At 43.5% G+C, this 17,851-nt stretch overlaps 1 protein-coding gene across 5 annotated transcripts in view; it reads right to left on the bottom strand.

The window, feature by feature from the left end:
- Nucleotides 1-15,025: 15,025 nt before the first annotated feature.
- The window catches only part of LOC133503969 (BMP/retinoic acid-inducible neural-specific protein 3-like), a 108,445-nt gene continuing 105,619 nt past the window's right edge, over nucleotides 15,026-17,851 (bottom strand). For all 5 annotated transcript variants that reach the window (XM_061826011.1, XM_061826010.1, XM_061826014.1 and 2 more), the window contains one exon: nucleotides 15,026-16,659. In XM_061826011.1, the coding sequence (XP_061681995.1) occupies nucleotides 15,543-16,659 (1,117 nt within the window). In that variant the 3' untranslated portion in view covers nucleotides 15,026-15,542. The remainder of the gene's footprint in view (nucleotides 16,660-17,851) is intronic.

The raw sequence follows: 17,851 nt of genomic DNA, 5'->3' as shown, positions 1-17,851 counted from the left end.
TAAAAAGTAAATAAATAAGATATTGGTCAACACGGGACAATAGAATTAAATACTTACAGCATTGAGGTCTATCTAAATGATATGAAAAGCTAGTTTTTTCCAAAATGTGATAACCAACAAATTTGGAAAAAACAAAATCTATCTTTCCTGTCTTTTGCTGAACACATTAATATATAGACCATATACAGTACTGTACACCCCATGTGCTCTTAAAATATCGTAATCTACTGTCAGCAGGATATGAAATATTACTTGTACAACAAAAAATGTTGGGGCTGAAGGGGTGGACTTGTCTTCTTATCCCTGCTATTTCAAAGAACATATTCAGGTGCAGTGGCTGACTGGTGTTTACCAGGGAGCATCATTCGCCTGGCCATCACACAACTTTGAAATTTCATAAATCCACAGTAATGAACCAAATCTCCAAATTTCCCTGCTGCATAATCCAAACACTTAAAATCTGCAACCAGACTCCCTTCACTCATTAACCATGGCAGATATCAAGATAGGAATAATGAGGAAATGGCCGCACGCTCTGACAAATATTGAAGTAGAAATAACACGAAAGAAGGCAGTGTGAGTGAGAGAGGGAGAGAAAGAGAGAGAGAACAAAAGAGAGGGAGAGAGCTACCTGTACTCAGACGACTGCAGCATACACTGTATAAAAGAATATGGGGGAGACATTTATGCAGTGAAGGTATGTATATAAATGGTATCAATTTCTTTATCATTTCCCACAGTGGATGTTGAAACAGAAAATGTTTATTTTATCAAAAGCAGTACAGGAATCCCTTGTTTTTCGCGGTTAATTGGTACCAGACCCACCTGTGAAAAGTGGTAAGACCGCGAAGTAGGGGTAAATGATGTTGTGGTGGTCTACATATTTCACCCACAGGACCTCGAGTAGGTTACGAGGTTCTGCACGGACGTTATTGTTGGTTACATCTCCGGTGTTAGTGTGTTAGGTTGTTAGTCAACCATCATCCTCAAATTGCTGGAGTTTTGGGAAACGTCCGCGACAACATGGTTCGCGCAGACGGAGGCTCGATTCGCCCTCCACAGTATCTCGGAGGATACCGTGCATTATTACCACATTGTCTCAGCCCTCGGGATCTCAACTGCGGCCAGAGCAGTGAGTTTGATCACATCTCCCCTGCCCGAGATAAATATGCTGGGCTCAAGGCTCACCTGCTCAAGGTTTTCGAGCTTTCACGGCCAGAGCGAGCACGACGTCTTTTGGACTGGGGGACAGCAAACCTTCCGAACACATGGAAATGATACGAAATCTGCTGGGCATGGAGGAGCCCAATTTCCTTTTCATGGAACTGTTTCTCAGACACATGGTGCGGCATGTTCAGACAGCGTTCGCTAACAGTACTACCACTGAATCCCGTGCCCTGGCTGAGGAGGCCGACCGTTTCTTCCTGGCCACCCAGCGCTTCTCCCCTTAGGTGCTGGTAGTCACTTGCCCCCAGCCACGGGGGTCTCATCCAGCAGGGGCCCCATCACCATCGACGGCCACGCTGGCACAGGCTTGTGCTACTTCCACGCCCGTTTTGGCGCGAAAGCGAAGAGGTGCCGCGCCCCTTGCAACTACGACGCAGCGGGGAAACGGCAAAGCGCGGGTGGGAAGAACCGGCTGCTCTTCATTATGGACACACTTTCCGGGCGCAAATTTCTTTCTGAGGAGCATCCTGACCGTCACTGCGGATGACGCCGCTGGTGGGACTCAGGGGCCACCCTTACTGTCCGCTAATGGCTCTCCTACCCGCACGTATGGCGTAAAGACTGTGGACTTGTGTTTCGGGGGTTGGCACTTTACATGGGACTTTTTCACTGCCGATGTCTCGTTCTCTCTCCTTGGCGGTGATTTTTTTTGTGCCCACGGGCTGCTGGTGGATGTGAAGAAGGGCCGTCTGGTGGACGCACTTTCTCCTCGGTTGCCTGTTTCTGCAACGAGGCGACTTATGGCGGTCTCTCCAGTTCACTCTCACATGGCACCAAGTACCAGCTCCTCCTGGGTGAGTTCCCTGGCTTGACATGGCCCACTTTCTCCTCTGCTGCTACTAAACATGGGGTCGAGCACCACATCAAGACCAAGGGCCCCCCGATTCATGCTACAGCTCGACCCCGAGAAGCTAGCTGTCACTAAGTCCGAGTTTGCCAACATCGAGCGCCTGGGCATCCGATAGCCCATGGGGCTCGCTGCTACACATCGTCCCTACACCAGAGGGCGGGTGGCGACCATGTGGTGACTACCGCCGCCTTAACAACGCCACTGCACCCGACCGCTACCCTGTCCCCCACATTCAGGACTTCTCAGCCCACCTGGCGGGCAAGATCCTGTTCTCCAAGGTCGACCTGGTGCGCGGTTATCACCAGGTCCATGTGCACCCCTCAGATGTTCCCAAGAGGGCTGTAGTCACACCGTTTGGCCTTTTCGTGTTTCTGAGGATACCGTTTGGACTCCAAAACGCGGCCCAGTCTTTCCAACATTTAATGGATTCGGTGCTCAGAGACTTGCCCTTTGTGATTGTCTATTTGGACAACATCCTCGTCGCCAGCTCCTCGGAGGAAGAACATCTGAAGCTCCTTCCGGACCTCTTCGCGAGACTCAGCGGCATGGCCTGATCATCAACACTGCATCCCCCGGGCCCCCGTCGCTCTCACTACCGAACCGTCGGACTACGCCGTTGGGGCTATATTCGAACAGTGGTTCGGCGGCACCTGGCAACCGGTTACTTTTTCAGCTATCAGCTGGTCCTCAGGGAACACAAATACAGCACGTTCGATAGGGAGTTCCTCGGCCTCTGGCTGGCGATCCGCCACTTCCGTTCCCTACTGAAAGTCCATGAGTTCACGGCATATGTGGACCACAAACCCCTCACTGTCGCCTTGTCCAAGGTGGCTGAGCCATCTCAGAGTACACTACGGACATCCGGCACATCGCCGGCAAATCCACTGTGGTCGCAGACTGCCTCTCCTGGCTGTCGTCGGCACTGTGCATCTGAGTCTTGACTACTCCCGTATGAGCGCGGACCAGGCCTCGGACCACGGGGGATAGACCTGGGTCGACTCATGCGTGGGCTGTCAGCATGCTAAGGTGCATCGCCACACAAAAGCCCCCGTGGAGTGCATTGCCCCTTCACTCAATGGATTGTGCGGCCCCGTCCCCTCGGCCCCTGCAGTGCACACCCACCGGGGTTGGGCCATCGTCCCTCCACGGCACAGGGATTTTGACTACAGGTGAATTCTGGGGGGGCTGGTGTGGTGGTCTACATAATTCACCCACGAGATCTCGAGTTAGGTTACGAGGTTCCGCACGGACGTTATTGTTGGTTACACCTCTGGTGTTAGTGTGTTAGAGAGTTCGCGCCGTAATGGGTTCACTCTGTCCATGTCTGCAATAAAACAGGGTTTGCTCCTGTGTTCAACACACCGCCTCCAACTCCGTTTCTTCAGCGCTACAATGTTTTTTTTTTTCCTTCATAGGTCCTTATCGTCTTCCTCGGGATGCCACATTATACAAATGATTGATTCTTCAAATGTAATTGTTGTAATTTCAGTATAATTGCTTTGCACCTCCATTCTTCAGACAGTGGTTATTTTATGTCAGGCACCTTTATGGCCAGCTCAGGCGTGCGTGGGGAAATGTATGAATTGAGTTCGCAGGAGATGGCAATTATTTTTTACTTTCATTATTACCGTTTTCTGCGTTTGTGCTAAAGATACCCGACAGAAATATTCCAGGCAGTGCAATTCAGACAGTGAATCATTTTCTATTGAAGCAGCATTTTGTGCATTGTTTGGCACAGGTATTTTATGCCACGCATCTTGTTGGACAGGAAAAGGGTTCTCGGAAAATCATTTTTAACATATTCAGTTTAAAATAAACACAATAAGAGACAGACCTCATTGGAACGATGTTGATTTTATTCAAAATCATTTTTTAAGACACTAATTATTTCATTTATTTTACGCTACAAAAATAGTGTTTAGATAGCTTTTCAGGTAGCGTGGTGACACAGCTGGAAAGCGTTGGCCTCACAGCTTCACAGTTCTGAGGACCAGATTCAATCCCAGCCCTCCCTGTGTGGAGTTTGCATGTTCTCCCCGTGCCTCCACGGGTTTTCGTCGGGCACTCCAGTTTCCTCCCACATCCCAAAAGATGCAACATTTATTGGACACTAAATTGCCCCTAAGTGTGATTGTGAGTGTGACTGTTGTCTGTCTCCTTGTGCCCTGCGATTGGCTGACAACCAGTACAGGGTGTACCCTGTTTCCCGCCGATTGAGAGCTGGGATAGGCTCCAGCACTCCCCTGACCCTTTTGAGGATAAGCCACCCAGAAAATGGAAGCATGGATGGATGCCTTTTCAGGCTTTCACCTCATTCACTTCTTTGTTTTGGGAGTTACTGGTGGTAAAATGCATGCTCTCTATTGCTGATGTCTGCAGATTTACTTTTTTTGGTCATGTGGGGTCATAATGTTAATCTGGGGTTTGGGGTAATAATTGCCGAATAGTGAAGGCTTTTCCAAGCAATATTTCCTACAATTGGGTGATAAAATGTTTCTGTGGACTTTTTAGTTCTTTTTGCTGCTCCAATCATCTTTTAAATCATCAATAAAGATTAATGAGCCTGCCCTAGAAGAAGCAATGAAAGCTCAAACCATGACAATACCTGTGTTTTGACTCATTTGCAGTGCAGGCTCTGGACTTCCATCCATCTATCCATCCATCCATCTACCCATTCTCTGTACCACTCATCGTCATTAGGGTTGTAGGTGTGCGAGAGCCTATTGCAGTTGACTTTTGGCAAGAGGCGGGGGTACACCCTGAAATGGTCGTCAAGCAATCACATGCATCCACACCAAAGTCAATTAGGGCCAAGTGCACACATACAGACAATTTTAAATCTTTAAAGATTATTCTTAAAGGTTGTCCTTCGGTCTGATGTGTTTTCAGTGGAGAGCCATGCAATATTTTTTAAAACTAAATACGAGTGTATTTGTGAATTTTTTGTAAGACCAACACTTTAAGGGTACAATAAGTCTCAGTATTATTTAAAATCACATAGTTATGCTGTTGCAAACTGAAGACTATTTCACATTTATTTCACTTTCATTATTTGCTTAAATATGACCTGATACATTTAATCAACAGATAAAGTGTTGTCCATTTGCTAATCAGACAAAGATGTGTTGTGGAGCCGTCCTTGATCTTTGTACACAGAAAAACGGCTGGTGCCATCCTCCACTCCCTGGCGTTGTCGTGGAGACGGACAGCAGCAGATTAAGGAGCGGAAAGCTACCATCCCGGCCCAGGACCAGACTGCGGGTGGGGTAGCCACTTTTACCATGGACCCATAGATATAAAAAACCTTCTGTTACCGGGCAGCTCTTGTCTTCTTCTTTGGCTATCCTGCAAGAAGACACACGTCTCGTGTGCGGCAGATAACCTAGATAAGACCCAGACGTCTGTACTGCACATTCCTTTGTAATAAATCCATTTGCTGTTAACTTTTTCCAATCATTGGTCATATTTTCCTTAACTCGTGAACACGCGTAGGGTCCAAACTCGCAAAACCCTACAAAACCAATGATGACCAAAATACTTCTTACCATTAATGCAACATCTTTTGCTGCATGGTTTTGCTGATGAGTTTGTAGTCTGTTTCATACATCATTAGATTCAACTTCATGCAGCTGTTGAAACTTCCATCCATTATTCATGAACATAGGTTGGTCTTAATGTTTTTTAAATGTGGGAAAGACTTTTCACATGCATAGGCAGAACCAAACATTGTCAGTACAGCAATACTCACACAATGCAGTGTGTGGTGTGTGATGGGAAGTGCGTTCCAAGTTTTCACAATCAGCCGGTCTGGAAGTTTATTTTTTTTCCATTTCTCCGCATTTATGTTGGCTCATCATCAATACTTTTCAACAGAGGCATGTCTTTTATTTGTTTGATTATCTTGTCTTTATGTTAAAAGTTGTCAAAACGTTCATTGGCAACATGAAGGATAAATGCTTTGGTATACTCCCCAACTGTGAATGGCATTCCAATTGTCACAATTGCTGAAACACCAGCAAAGCTACAGTATCTCAATTACACCTTGTTGTGTGGCCAAGGAAAGAGTTGCTGCTGACTAGCTTGGACTCTGGACAGTTGCTCTTGACATGCTTTCTTCCTGCTGTACCCCACAGGATATTTTGATCCAAACGGAGTATACCATGTGTCGAAGTGGCACTTTATATTTGTTGCAATTTTGTCATTACATATTAGACATAAGGAACTTTCTTCCTCCACAAAGGTGAATTCCTCTGTCCTTTCTTGCTGAAAACTGCAGTATTCCTTATATTTTTCTTTTAGCCATCTTTGTCAAAAGCGTTTCCACAATTAATTTCAACCTGATCTGCGTTTGACCCTTCTGGGTCTGCCCACATCAATTTAACCCTAACCCTATTTGGACAGCAAACTACAGCAACCCCACTAGGACAAACTGTCTCCGCCTCATTTGTGTTGCCTATGCTACAGATATGACATGTACAGTACGTCGTTATGAAGGCTCTGGGAGCCATATGCAACCATCAAAAGAGCCAGATATTATCTAGATTATGATACAGATATAGGTTCCTGACCCCTGTTCTACACACTGGAGGCTTCTGTGCATACCCAAACCCTAGTGCATTATGGGGAATGTTTTAAGCATTATGTTCGAATGAGTTTTTGTTGTAGCCCCATGCGAGGAAAAAAAAATTGTTCAGAGCTCGGGAAAAAAGTAGTAGTTTAAAGTCCAGAAAATACAGTACTTTATTTTCCATTAGACTGAAAATACCATTAATTACTTTTCACAGAATGAGAAATTCCATTAAGAGTTACATGCAATACAAGGAGCGACAGAAATAGCGCTAAAGTTTTTTGTCTGATTGAAATTGGGCAATATTTAATGACAAATGTGGCAGTATGGTGAAGCAGCTGTAGACCCTAAGCAGTTCTGAGGACCAGCGTTCAAACCCGGCCTGGCTGTGTGGAGTGTTCATGTTCTCCCTGTTCCCGTGTGGGTTTTTCTCCACATCCCCAAAACATGCATTAATTGGAGATTTTAAATTGTCTTTAGGTGTGATTGTGAGTGCGACTGTTTTCTTAGCTCTATGTACCCTGTGACTGGATGGCAAGCAGTTCAGGGTGTACCCGGCGTCCTACTCGATGACAACTTGGATTGGCTCCAGCACTCCTACAACCCTCGTGAGGATAAGTGGCTCAGAAAATGGATGAATGGATAATGACTAATGTATTTGGAGTCAGAGCTTTGCACCAAAATTGGTTCATCGACACAATTTATCGTGTACTGAAAAGCTGCAACATGCCTGGCTGCGCAAAATCAATTACCAAATACTGTATATCGTCTATCCACTGACGTGAATGTTTGCGTATCTTTGAGCACTTTTGGACTGTTACTTGTGCTCATTCAACTTCGAAACACTTTTTTGGATTGCAGCGAGAGTGGGTGTCACTGCTCAAATACCTTAGCACAACACTTTTCTCCAGTAAGCAGATGTGGGAGGACGCAGAGAGTCCATTGGACCATATCCCAGTTTTCGTTGTACTGGCTCCCATGAGCAAAAACCGTAACAACGAGGACAGTTCAATGAGTGAACGGCAGACATGCACTCAATGCGACCTCGCAATAAATGAGCCTAGCGAGCTAACTAACTGGAGCGGAGCTAACCAGCTTCGATAATCTGCTGGTAAAATACCCAAATCTCGCAGCAGCAAGCCTTAGTGAAAGACACCATTCCCACAACAACCAAAAACTTAAAAGGACAAAAGGAAAGCACTGGCAGATGTAGAATAGGAGACGTCGCCATAGTTGTTGTCAGTAGCCAACAAGACCAGCCATCAAGATTCCTCCCTTTTCCACTAAGGACTACTACAGACTAGTGCAGATGATGTCAATCCTGGAAATGAAAATCCGCTGTCTTGAAGTGGATGTGAATGTAATTGGATAGTCGGGGAATGCAAACACTCTATTGGTGTTTCAAAATGGCGAGCAAAAGTGTGCCAACAGACAGCCACTTAGCTCAACAGCGAGGAGAGATGTGGCCTGTGGAAACAATAAAGGATGATCCAGTAGCTCTCCTTGGACATAAGACCAGAAAATTACCAAGGAATCTTGCAGGCCTGTGTCGCGTGCTGCCTCAAACCTGACTGATCAGCCATAGATGGTCACTACAGCTACAGTGAAGAAAATAAGTGTTTGAACACCCCACTATATTGCAAGTTCTCCGAGTTCTCCCATTTAGAAATCACGGAGGGGTCTGAAATTTTCATTGTAGGTGCGTGTCCATTGTGAGAGAGAGATAATATCAAAAGAAAAACCCAGAAATCTCATTGTATGATATTTTTAACGATTTATTTGTGTGATACAGCTGCAAATAAGTATTTCAACACCTGAGAAAAACCAATATTAATATTTGGTGCAGTAGCCCTTGTTTGCAATTACAGAGGTCAAACGTTTCCTATAGTTGTTCACCAGGTTTGCGCACACTGCAGGAGGGATTTTGCCTCACTCCTCCACACAGATCTTCTCTAGATCAAAAAGGTTTCTGGGCTGTTGCTGAGAAACACGGAGTTTCAGCTATCTCCAAAGGTTTTCTATTGGGTTTAACTCTGGAAACTGGCTAATCCCCGCCAGAACCTTGATATGCTTCTTATGGAGTCACTCCTTGGTTTTGCTAGCTATGTGCTTCGGGTCATTGTCATGTTGAAAGCCCCAGCCACGACCCATCTTCAATGCTCTGACTGAGGGAAAGAGATTGTTCCCCAAAATCTCACAATACATGGCCGCGGTCATCCTCTCCTTAATAAAGTGCACTCGTTCTGTCCCATGTGCAGAAAAACACCCCTAAAGCATGATGCTACCATCTGCATGCTTCACAGAAGAGATGGTGTTCTTGGGATGGAACTCAGCTTTTGTCTTCCTCTAAACATGGTTAGTGGAATTATTTAATTTTGGTCTCATCTGACCACAAAACTTTCTCCCATGACTTCTCTATATCATCTAAATAGTCATTGGCAAACTTAAGACGGGGCTTGACATGTGCTAGTTTAAGCAGAGGAACATTCCGTTCCACGCATGATTTCAAACCATAACGTCTTAGTGTATTACCAACAGTCACCTTGGAAACAGTGGTCCCTGCTCTTTTCAGGTCATTGATCAACACCTGTCGTATAGTCCTGGGCTGATTCCTCACCTTTCTTAGGATCAGTGAGACCCCACAAGGTCATATCTTGCATGGGGCTCCACTCCGATTGAGATTGACCGTCATGTTTAGCTTCTTCTATTTTCCAAGGATTTCTCCAACAGTGGACCTTTTTTCGCCAACCTGCTTGGCAATTTCTCCGTATCCCTTTACAGCCTTGTGGAGTTGTACAATTTTGTCTCTGGACAGCTCATTGGTCTGGCCATGTTCCAAATTTGAGTCTTATTGATTATATGGGTTGGACAGGCATCTTGATGCAGCTAACGACCTCACACAGGTGCATCTTATTCAGGGTAATAGAATTTTTTTGAAGGCGGATTAACAGGTCTTTGAAAACACTGCTTCCCATCTTCAAACTGGTAGCAGGTTACACAGAAGGCTCTGACCAGCCTGATCGTAATTCAATAAATCCTGCTGATTTTGGACCATATTTTGTGAATACTCAACATGGGATGCTCCTGGTGACAACTTTAGTGGAGTAAAACCACCATCTGTGCAACTTTAGTTCCCAAATTGGAGCCGTATCATTCGCCCGGCCTAAGTTAGCCTAGCTCAGACCGCTAACAACAAAAACGTCTGTTTTATAATATTTACTGAGGATGAAAACATAAAACACGAGTATCTACACGTCCTGCAAAACCTACGTATCGTATACAACGAGGATAGTGAGTACTCAGAAGAAGTTGGGCGAGTGGAAACATCAGCTGAACTTGCTTATCGGCCTGGTATTCCTTAGCTTATCTTGATAACAACGAGACGGTTTGGTGATCAATTCGTGGATGTTGAAGAAACATCGAACCTGAATAACTTCATTACATGTATAACGAGGGCCGTGAGGACTTATAGGATATTTAACAAGTCTTATCCTAGTACATATGAGTACCCAAATTGGTGCCGTATCAATTGCGTTGAAGCTGCTCGGTCCAACTTAGCTTAGCGAGTTAACAACATTACCTACATAGTGTATACAACCAGGACCAAACGTCAATTTGAACTCAACCTTCAAATACTAGAGTGAGGGTCATTGTGGATTGAAGCCCTTCTATCCACGTATCCTTTGAATCGCCATATCCTTTTTATATATATATATATATATATATATATATATATATATATATATATATATATATATATATTTTTTTTTTTTTTTTTTTTAAACACAGGTAGTATGTGATTTTGCATACCTTATATGGTGACTGTGTTCATTGTGATTGCTTCTTTTTGATTATCTCCAGCACATTGGGCAACACACTATTGTGCTACCTGTCGGCCGGTCCCAAGCCCGGATAAATGCAGAGGGTTGCGTCAGGAAGGGCATCCGGCGTAAAACTGTGCCAAACATATATGAGTGTTCATCATACGAATTCCTTAACGGTTAGGCCGTGGCACGGGCTTCCTACACTCGCACCCGGAAATGTTAATCTGCAAGGCGTACGTAGAAATTCAGATAATGTAGGTCAAAGACGAAAAAAGAGGAGGAAAGCAGCTTCGCCGGCAGAAGAAGAAGAGAAAAACACAGACCATACAGCTGTGTATTGTATGGGACGTTGAATGTTGGGGCTATGACAGGAAAATATCAGGAGTTAGTTGACATGATAATTAGGAGAATGGTAGATATATTTTGCATCCAAGAGAGCAAGTGGAAAGGGAGTAAGGCTAGAAGTTTAGGTGCAGGGTTCAAATTATTTTATCATCGAGTAGATGGGAAGAGAAATGGAGTTGGTCTTATTTTAAATGAAGAGCCAGCTAAGAATATCCTAGAGGTGAAAAGAGTATCAGATCGAGTGATGATGATGAAACTTGAAACTGAGGGTGTTCTGTATAATGTGGTTAGCGGCTATGCCCCACAGGTAGGATGTGACCGCGAGTTGATAGAGAAGTTCTGTAAGGAACTAGATGAAGTAGTCCTGTGCATCCCAGTCAGAGAGGGAGTTGTGATTGGTGCAGATTGCAATATACATGTTGGGGAAGGAAACAGGGGTAATGAAGAAATGATGGGTAAGTAAATACTTGGGGTCAACAATACAGAGCAGTGGTGAGTGTGGTAAGGAAGTGAAGAAACAGGTCAGAGCGGGATAGAACACTTGGCGGAAGGTGTTTGGTATTCTATGTGACAGAAGAGTATTCACTAGGATGAAGAGCAAAGTTTATATAACAGTGGTGAGGCCAGCCATGATGTACGGATTAGAGATGATGGCTCTGAAGAAACAACAGGAACCAGAACTGGAGGTAGCAGAAGTGAAGATGCATGCAGTGCCACCTGCAATTGGAGTTTTGTGACGCCTCTTCTAAGATTGAAGCTCATTTCTAAGAAGAGAACATCTCAGAAGCAAGACATATTAGACGATATGCTGATCACTTCTGACTGACAACAAACTCCCCAACAGACAAGACGAGGAACCTGATCAAATATTCAAAATGACCGGCTCAAAATTGTTCAATTTCCCAACTCTTTTACAAGTCTTGTGTATGTTGGGTACTCAGGAGGACCCATGCTGGGCGAAGGGTGGGAGATTTCCTTCCTCCTCTCCACACTCATGTACCGTGTCCTTAATAATGTTCTGAACACTGCTGAGGCACCGAGATTACTAAATGTCTGCCACGGAGGTGAGAGAGCAGCCACGAGTCTTCTGTGCTGCTTTGATTGTCCTCTGAAGCCTTGCTCTTTCTGCTTCAATGCAGCTCCCGTACTAAATTGAGATACAGAACATCAGGAGGCTCTCGATGGAAGAGCGGTAGAAGGCCAGCCACACCTTTCTGTCCAACTTTTTTTTGTCTTTAGGACTCTCAGGATATTGTAGACACTGTTGAACCTTCTTTACGGCAGCTATGATGTCTCAGGAGCGGTCCTCAGAGATAAGGACTTCCAGGAACTTGAATGCACAGACTCTCCACGCACTTGTCATTCATGAAGACTGGACCTGCTTCAGTTCTGTTCCCCCAGAAGTCCACAATGATCTCCTTTGTTTTTTTAGTGTTTAGTGTCAGATTATAGTCTAAGCACCACGTTGTGAGCTTCTGGACCTCCTCTCTATACGTGCCTTGTCTCTCTTTGAGATCAAACCGACCACTACTGTGTTGTCGGTAAATTTGACAGTAATGTTATTTTTGTGGGCTGGGCTGCAGTCAAAGGTATGTAGACAGCACAGGAGGGGGCTTACCACTTAATAATATGACAAAATAAATAAATTTAAGTTTTAATGCACTTTAACTTTTCAGTGTTAATACACAACTGCAATTTTTTAACTTTTTTACTCTTTATATACAATCAAATTATGTCCACATTTTTATGAAAATGTGGTGAGAGTCAACAGATTTTACATTGCCTCAAAAACAACACAACACACATACAAAGGAAGTTGAACAAATCAGCTCAGAAATAAGGTTATGTGTATTGTGATGTGTAACGTGAAATAACAGGGAAAAAGTATTGAACATGCCAATTGGTATTTATTTAATAATTCGTACAAAAGTCATTGTTTACAATATTGTAACAGCTTCAAGATGCCTCCTGTACAGAAAACCATTCAAATTCATGGTTTTGGAGTGATTTTGGCCCATTTCTCCACACAATCAGTCTTCATATCTTGAAGATTCCGTAAACTTCTTTTATGGAGCTTGAGTTTCAGTTCTTTCTATTGATTTTGATTGGCTACAAGTGAGGTGATTCTCATAGAGGGCAGTATATTTGTCTATTTATCCTTCCTTCAATAATGTGAAGTTCATGAGTACCATTTGTTGAAAAGCTGCACCACACCATCATATTCCCACCTCCGAATTTCACTTACTGCTATTTTTACAGTGTGGGAACCAGTATTTAACTGACTTGTCCAAATGTTGCTCAGCAAACTCGAAACAACCAACAACATGTTTTTATTTGGAAATTTTTTTAAGTAATGAGGTCTTGAGTGGTGAACGTGCATATAGGCTATGGCGGCAGAGTAGATTACTCTCTCTTTTCCTTGTGACACCAGTACCTGCTAATTCCAGGTCTTTCTGGACCTCTCTACATGGCTCTTGGATAAGTTGATTATTCTGATTATTCGTTGCACACATCTGTCAAAAGTCTTACAAGGAGCAAATAGTCAGTTTCTTTCGGCTTGTCCCGTTAGGGGTCGCCACACAGTGTCATCTCAGATGAAGGCACATATTTGTTTGGCATTTTTTTTTACACTGGATGCCCTTCCTGACGCAACCCGTGGTTTACCAAACCAATGCTCTAACCACTGAGCTATGGAGCCTCTTAAAAGGAACAAATGATCGAGGCAAATTTTGGTGTTATGATTGGCTTTCCATTTACGTATTATGTGTCCTCTCCCCACTGATCTTCTCTCGCTACACAAATGACAGCACCTCAACGCTGCCAGGTGTCAAACTCCTGAAGTTAGTAGATGACATTGGCCTCATCAAAGACGGTGATGAGTCTGCGTATTGAAAGGAAGTGGAGAGACTGGAGTTTTGGTGTAGCCAACAACGCCAGGAGCTAAACACAACTTCTTGCAGCTCCTAAGGAAGCACGGCCTGCCATGAGAGTGGCTGAGACAGTTCTAACAGTTCCAACAAAAAAGGAAAAACTCCCAACTGCAACGGACAGTCAAAACTGCTGAATGGATTATCCACCTTTGAGGACTGGCATGCCAGATGAACTACGATGATCCCATGCAGGTTCTTATCGGAACTTTCACATCCTGGCCACCACCTCTCCCAGCTGCTTCCCTCAGGTAGGCGGTATCGAGCAATGTAAACCAACAGCTTCTTCTCCCTCGCAATTAACTTAAACAGATTTTAAAATTCAACATCAACATGCTGCCAATTTTTTTTTTTGTCTCGAGTTTGTTGTCAAATTCTGCCGGGCCAATTATTATGCTATATTATATATTACTCGCCCACTCACTGCAATGGTCTCACCACGCTGCACCATCTGCACATCTGTTGTTGACCAATACGACTCTCTCGGACCTGAGTGGCAATCAGCCCCACTTGCACAATCGACTGAGGAATATCTGCAACACTTGCACAATGGACGTTGTGCCAGATTATCGGATGACTAATCACTTTAAACTGTATATGTTCCTTGAAGTCCTGGCACACTTTGAGCAATGATATATTGCACTGGACGATTGCTCTATTAGGCACTCTAAGTAGTCTAAATGGTAGAGGCCTCTGCATACTTTGCACAGTTGCCAACAAAATAAATAAATTCCATCATTGTCATTGCCAGATTATGTATGTCGTACTAGAGGGGCTCCAACTACCGGAGACAAATTCCAAAAATGTTTCTGATATACTTGACGAATAAAGACGATTCTGATTCTGATTTCGTGAGAAAAAATGTGATTGGTTAAATGCTTATTTCAGCCATTGTAAATCAATATCAATTCGATTTGTAAACCTAAAGAATTGATGTTAAATCAAATGACAAACCTAAGAATCAAAATCAAATTGAATTTTAAGGTTCTTAACAATGCCCAGTCCCATGTTCTAGAAATTATAACCTCGTATTTACGAAATGAATATTCTGAAAGATGATTAGTATACTCCACATGATACACCATCTATATCTCACACATAAAAAGCTTTTTATTCAGAGTTCTGTATTAACAAATGTTCTCTATTAAATGTTGTAATACAATTTTATACAGTGTCCACCACCACCCCCTCCGAACACACACACACACACACACACAAAACAATAGAAAAATAAACAATGTGATTATTTGAGTGGAGTACATATATTTCTTGGATATATGTTCATACAAATATGTGTAACACTTTTCCCACAAAGTTTTTTTTTTTACTTGATATCATCACAGGAAACTGAAAACAAGGAGCAGCCAATCAAGTCACGTGTTAAAATAATAGGTCAAGCTATATCGGTAGCAGATAATATTTGTCTTAACTGCAAAATAAAGGTTGTAAAACACGACAACAAAAATGTAAAATATGCTGGTGTAAAAATATTTATAAGAACATGACTGTTATTCAAGTTTGTGCATTTGTGCTCAAAACATAATGTATGGTGTTGCAGGTCTGATTATATTGTACATATGTATAAGTGTCTGTTTTTCCAAAAGGAGAATGTGAATATGATGTGATGTAATTCTAATGTTGTACGAATTTCTATGAATGATGAAAGTGTACTCTTGAGCTTCATGATGACGTTGAGAATGTCCCTCAAACATCCTTTGCACAGCTCCAAAATTGCTCTTAACCATTCTCAGGAGTATGTCATAAGAGTTTTCCATCTGTGCACCTGGCCTCCTGCCCACTTATTAGCTACATAATTTGGTTGTTTCGTATTCCATCGAGTTAGGCTGCTTGGCACTGAAAGTCTGCAGCGCAGCCTGGATCCTGGCAACATCTGTTGTGGATAATTTGAGCCGATGCCGCAACAAACAAGAGAAGAGATCCAAAGGCTGAGCTCCGGGTGGGGAAAGCCTGTTTACCCGATCCCGGATCTCCTGTAGCTGTAGCAGGGCAGAGTCCTGTGATCCCTGAGTGTATGGATAATCCAGCTGTAAAATTAAGTCCTGGATTGCATCGGGGTCAAAATGCATACTATAGCCAAACACCTGTATGTTGTTTATTTTCATGGAGCCAAGATGTTGCCCGGGTACCAAATATTCCAACGGTTCATAATGTACAGTTACATTTCCATTACTTGAATGGCCCCTGATCCGACTCCGTAAGTAAAAGTGAACAGTCTCAAAAAAGGTTTTCCACTTGTTGCCCAATGTCAAAGTCCAGTTATAACAGTCATGGGGAAGGAGTAATTTAGTCCTCTCCCAGTCAGGGTAGTTATTTTGGTCAGTAGGCATGACCCAACTCTCTGAGTGACTTCCTCCAAATGGATTTATGTAGACAGACAGCACTGGGTCCAATGTGATGTTTTTGGTAAGGCAAATCTGAAGCCCAATCCCCAAAAGCATGTGGACATGGCTTGACTTGTATTTGTTACTCTTCAGAGTCAGCAGCATCCTCTTTCTCCATGATGGGTCAAACCAGTTATTTAGTCTGACATCATTGCTGACAAAGATCCCATGGATGCTGATGCGGTTGTCATGTTTTTGCAGTAGATAGCGTAACTCCAAGTCCTGCAAGTCCGTCTCGAAGCCAATGTAGTGGTCAATGGAGTCTGGAACTTCATTGCGACATATGCCCTGACTAAGCATGTAACCCTGGTTACACGTGGCACAGCGGGAACGGTTCTCATAGGAACAGGATCCACAGGAGGTGCCTTCACCCACTGTGCAGGGAATCACACCCTGACATGGAGGGTGCTCATAGGGGCAGGAGCAACTGTGGGTCTCTTCCAAGTATGAGCCAATGTGATTATTTTCACTGCAGTACATTATGGAGAGGATGTAGTTCAGCCAGTAGGTCATAGGTCTGAAACAGTAAGAGAGGCGCTTCAGTTTTCAGAAAGACATGGCCTAACAAAATGGAGAAAATGGTATAAATTATTGATACTGTTACTCTCACACCAGTTCATTAAGTCAATTATTGGCTTATTGGCAGCAAAACATAACAGCAGTAAATGCATGATGTATATCCTAAACGACTGAACAATGCTATTCTTATGGCAAAGTGGCGCAACAGGTTAGAGTGTTGGCCCGGGAGTTCTGAGGACTGGGATTCCAATCCTGGCTATGTCTTTGTGGAGTCAGAATATTCTCCCCGTGCCTGCGTGGGTTTTCTCCGGGCACTCCTTTTTCCTCCCACATCACAAAAACCTGCATTCATTGGAGACTGTAAATTGGTGGGATTTTGAGTGAGACTGTTGTCTGTCTCTATGTGCCCTGCGATTGGCTGGCAACCAGTTCAGGGTGTACCCTGCCTTCTGCCGGATGATGGCTGGGATAGGCTCAAGCACTCCCATGACCCATGTGAGGATAAGGGCTGAGGAAATGGATGGATGCTATTATAATTGTGTACCATGCTCCCATTAATTTAGTTGGGCCATCAATAATCATATCCAAAATATTAATATATATAAATATTACTGTCCTGCACATTGGTCTGTAATTTAGATTGTGTTAATATTCAATTAATTAGCATAAATGTCATGTGTTTTCTGATATTAGGTTAAAAACTATTTCCGGTTCTTTCACTTCATTGTTAATGATGATTGTCTGAGTTGGGCCAATATGCATTTTGAGTAGTTTAATGGCTCCTGGATCGTGAAATGTAGTGCTAATAAAAAGATAGAACAATAAAAAGTGTGTGTGTTCCATTTTGTATATACATAGGGGTACCTTAAACTGGAAAATGTAAGTTGTTCTGTGACACACACACATATTCCCTCCGGCAAATAAATCATGAATATCTTGATCAGCGAGCCTCCTAAGGAAGTAAATTAGTGCCACCAGGATTCCTCTGTAGTTTCCACATTTCTGAACATCGCCTCTGTTCTTAAAAATGGGGACTAGCACACTTTTCCGATCCCCAAACTGGTAGCAGCTTAAACAGGATGCTCTGGGCAGCCCGATCGTAATTCAATAAATCCTGCTGAATTTGGACCGAATGTTGTGAATACTCGATGTGGACGCTCCTGGTGATGACTTCAGTGGACTAAAATCAT

Source organism: Syngnathoides biaculeatus, chromosome 7, assembly GCF_019802595.1.
Source record: "Syngnathoides biaculeatus isolate LvHL_M chromosome 7, ASM1980259v1, whole genome shotgun sequence".
In the NCBI taxonomy this organism is placed as follows: Eukaryota; Metazoa; Chordata; class Actinopteri; order Syngnathiformes; family Syngnathidae; genus Syngnathoides; species Syngnathoides biaculeatus.
This window is presented reverse-complemented; position numbering and strand designations above follow the sequence as displayed.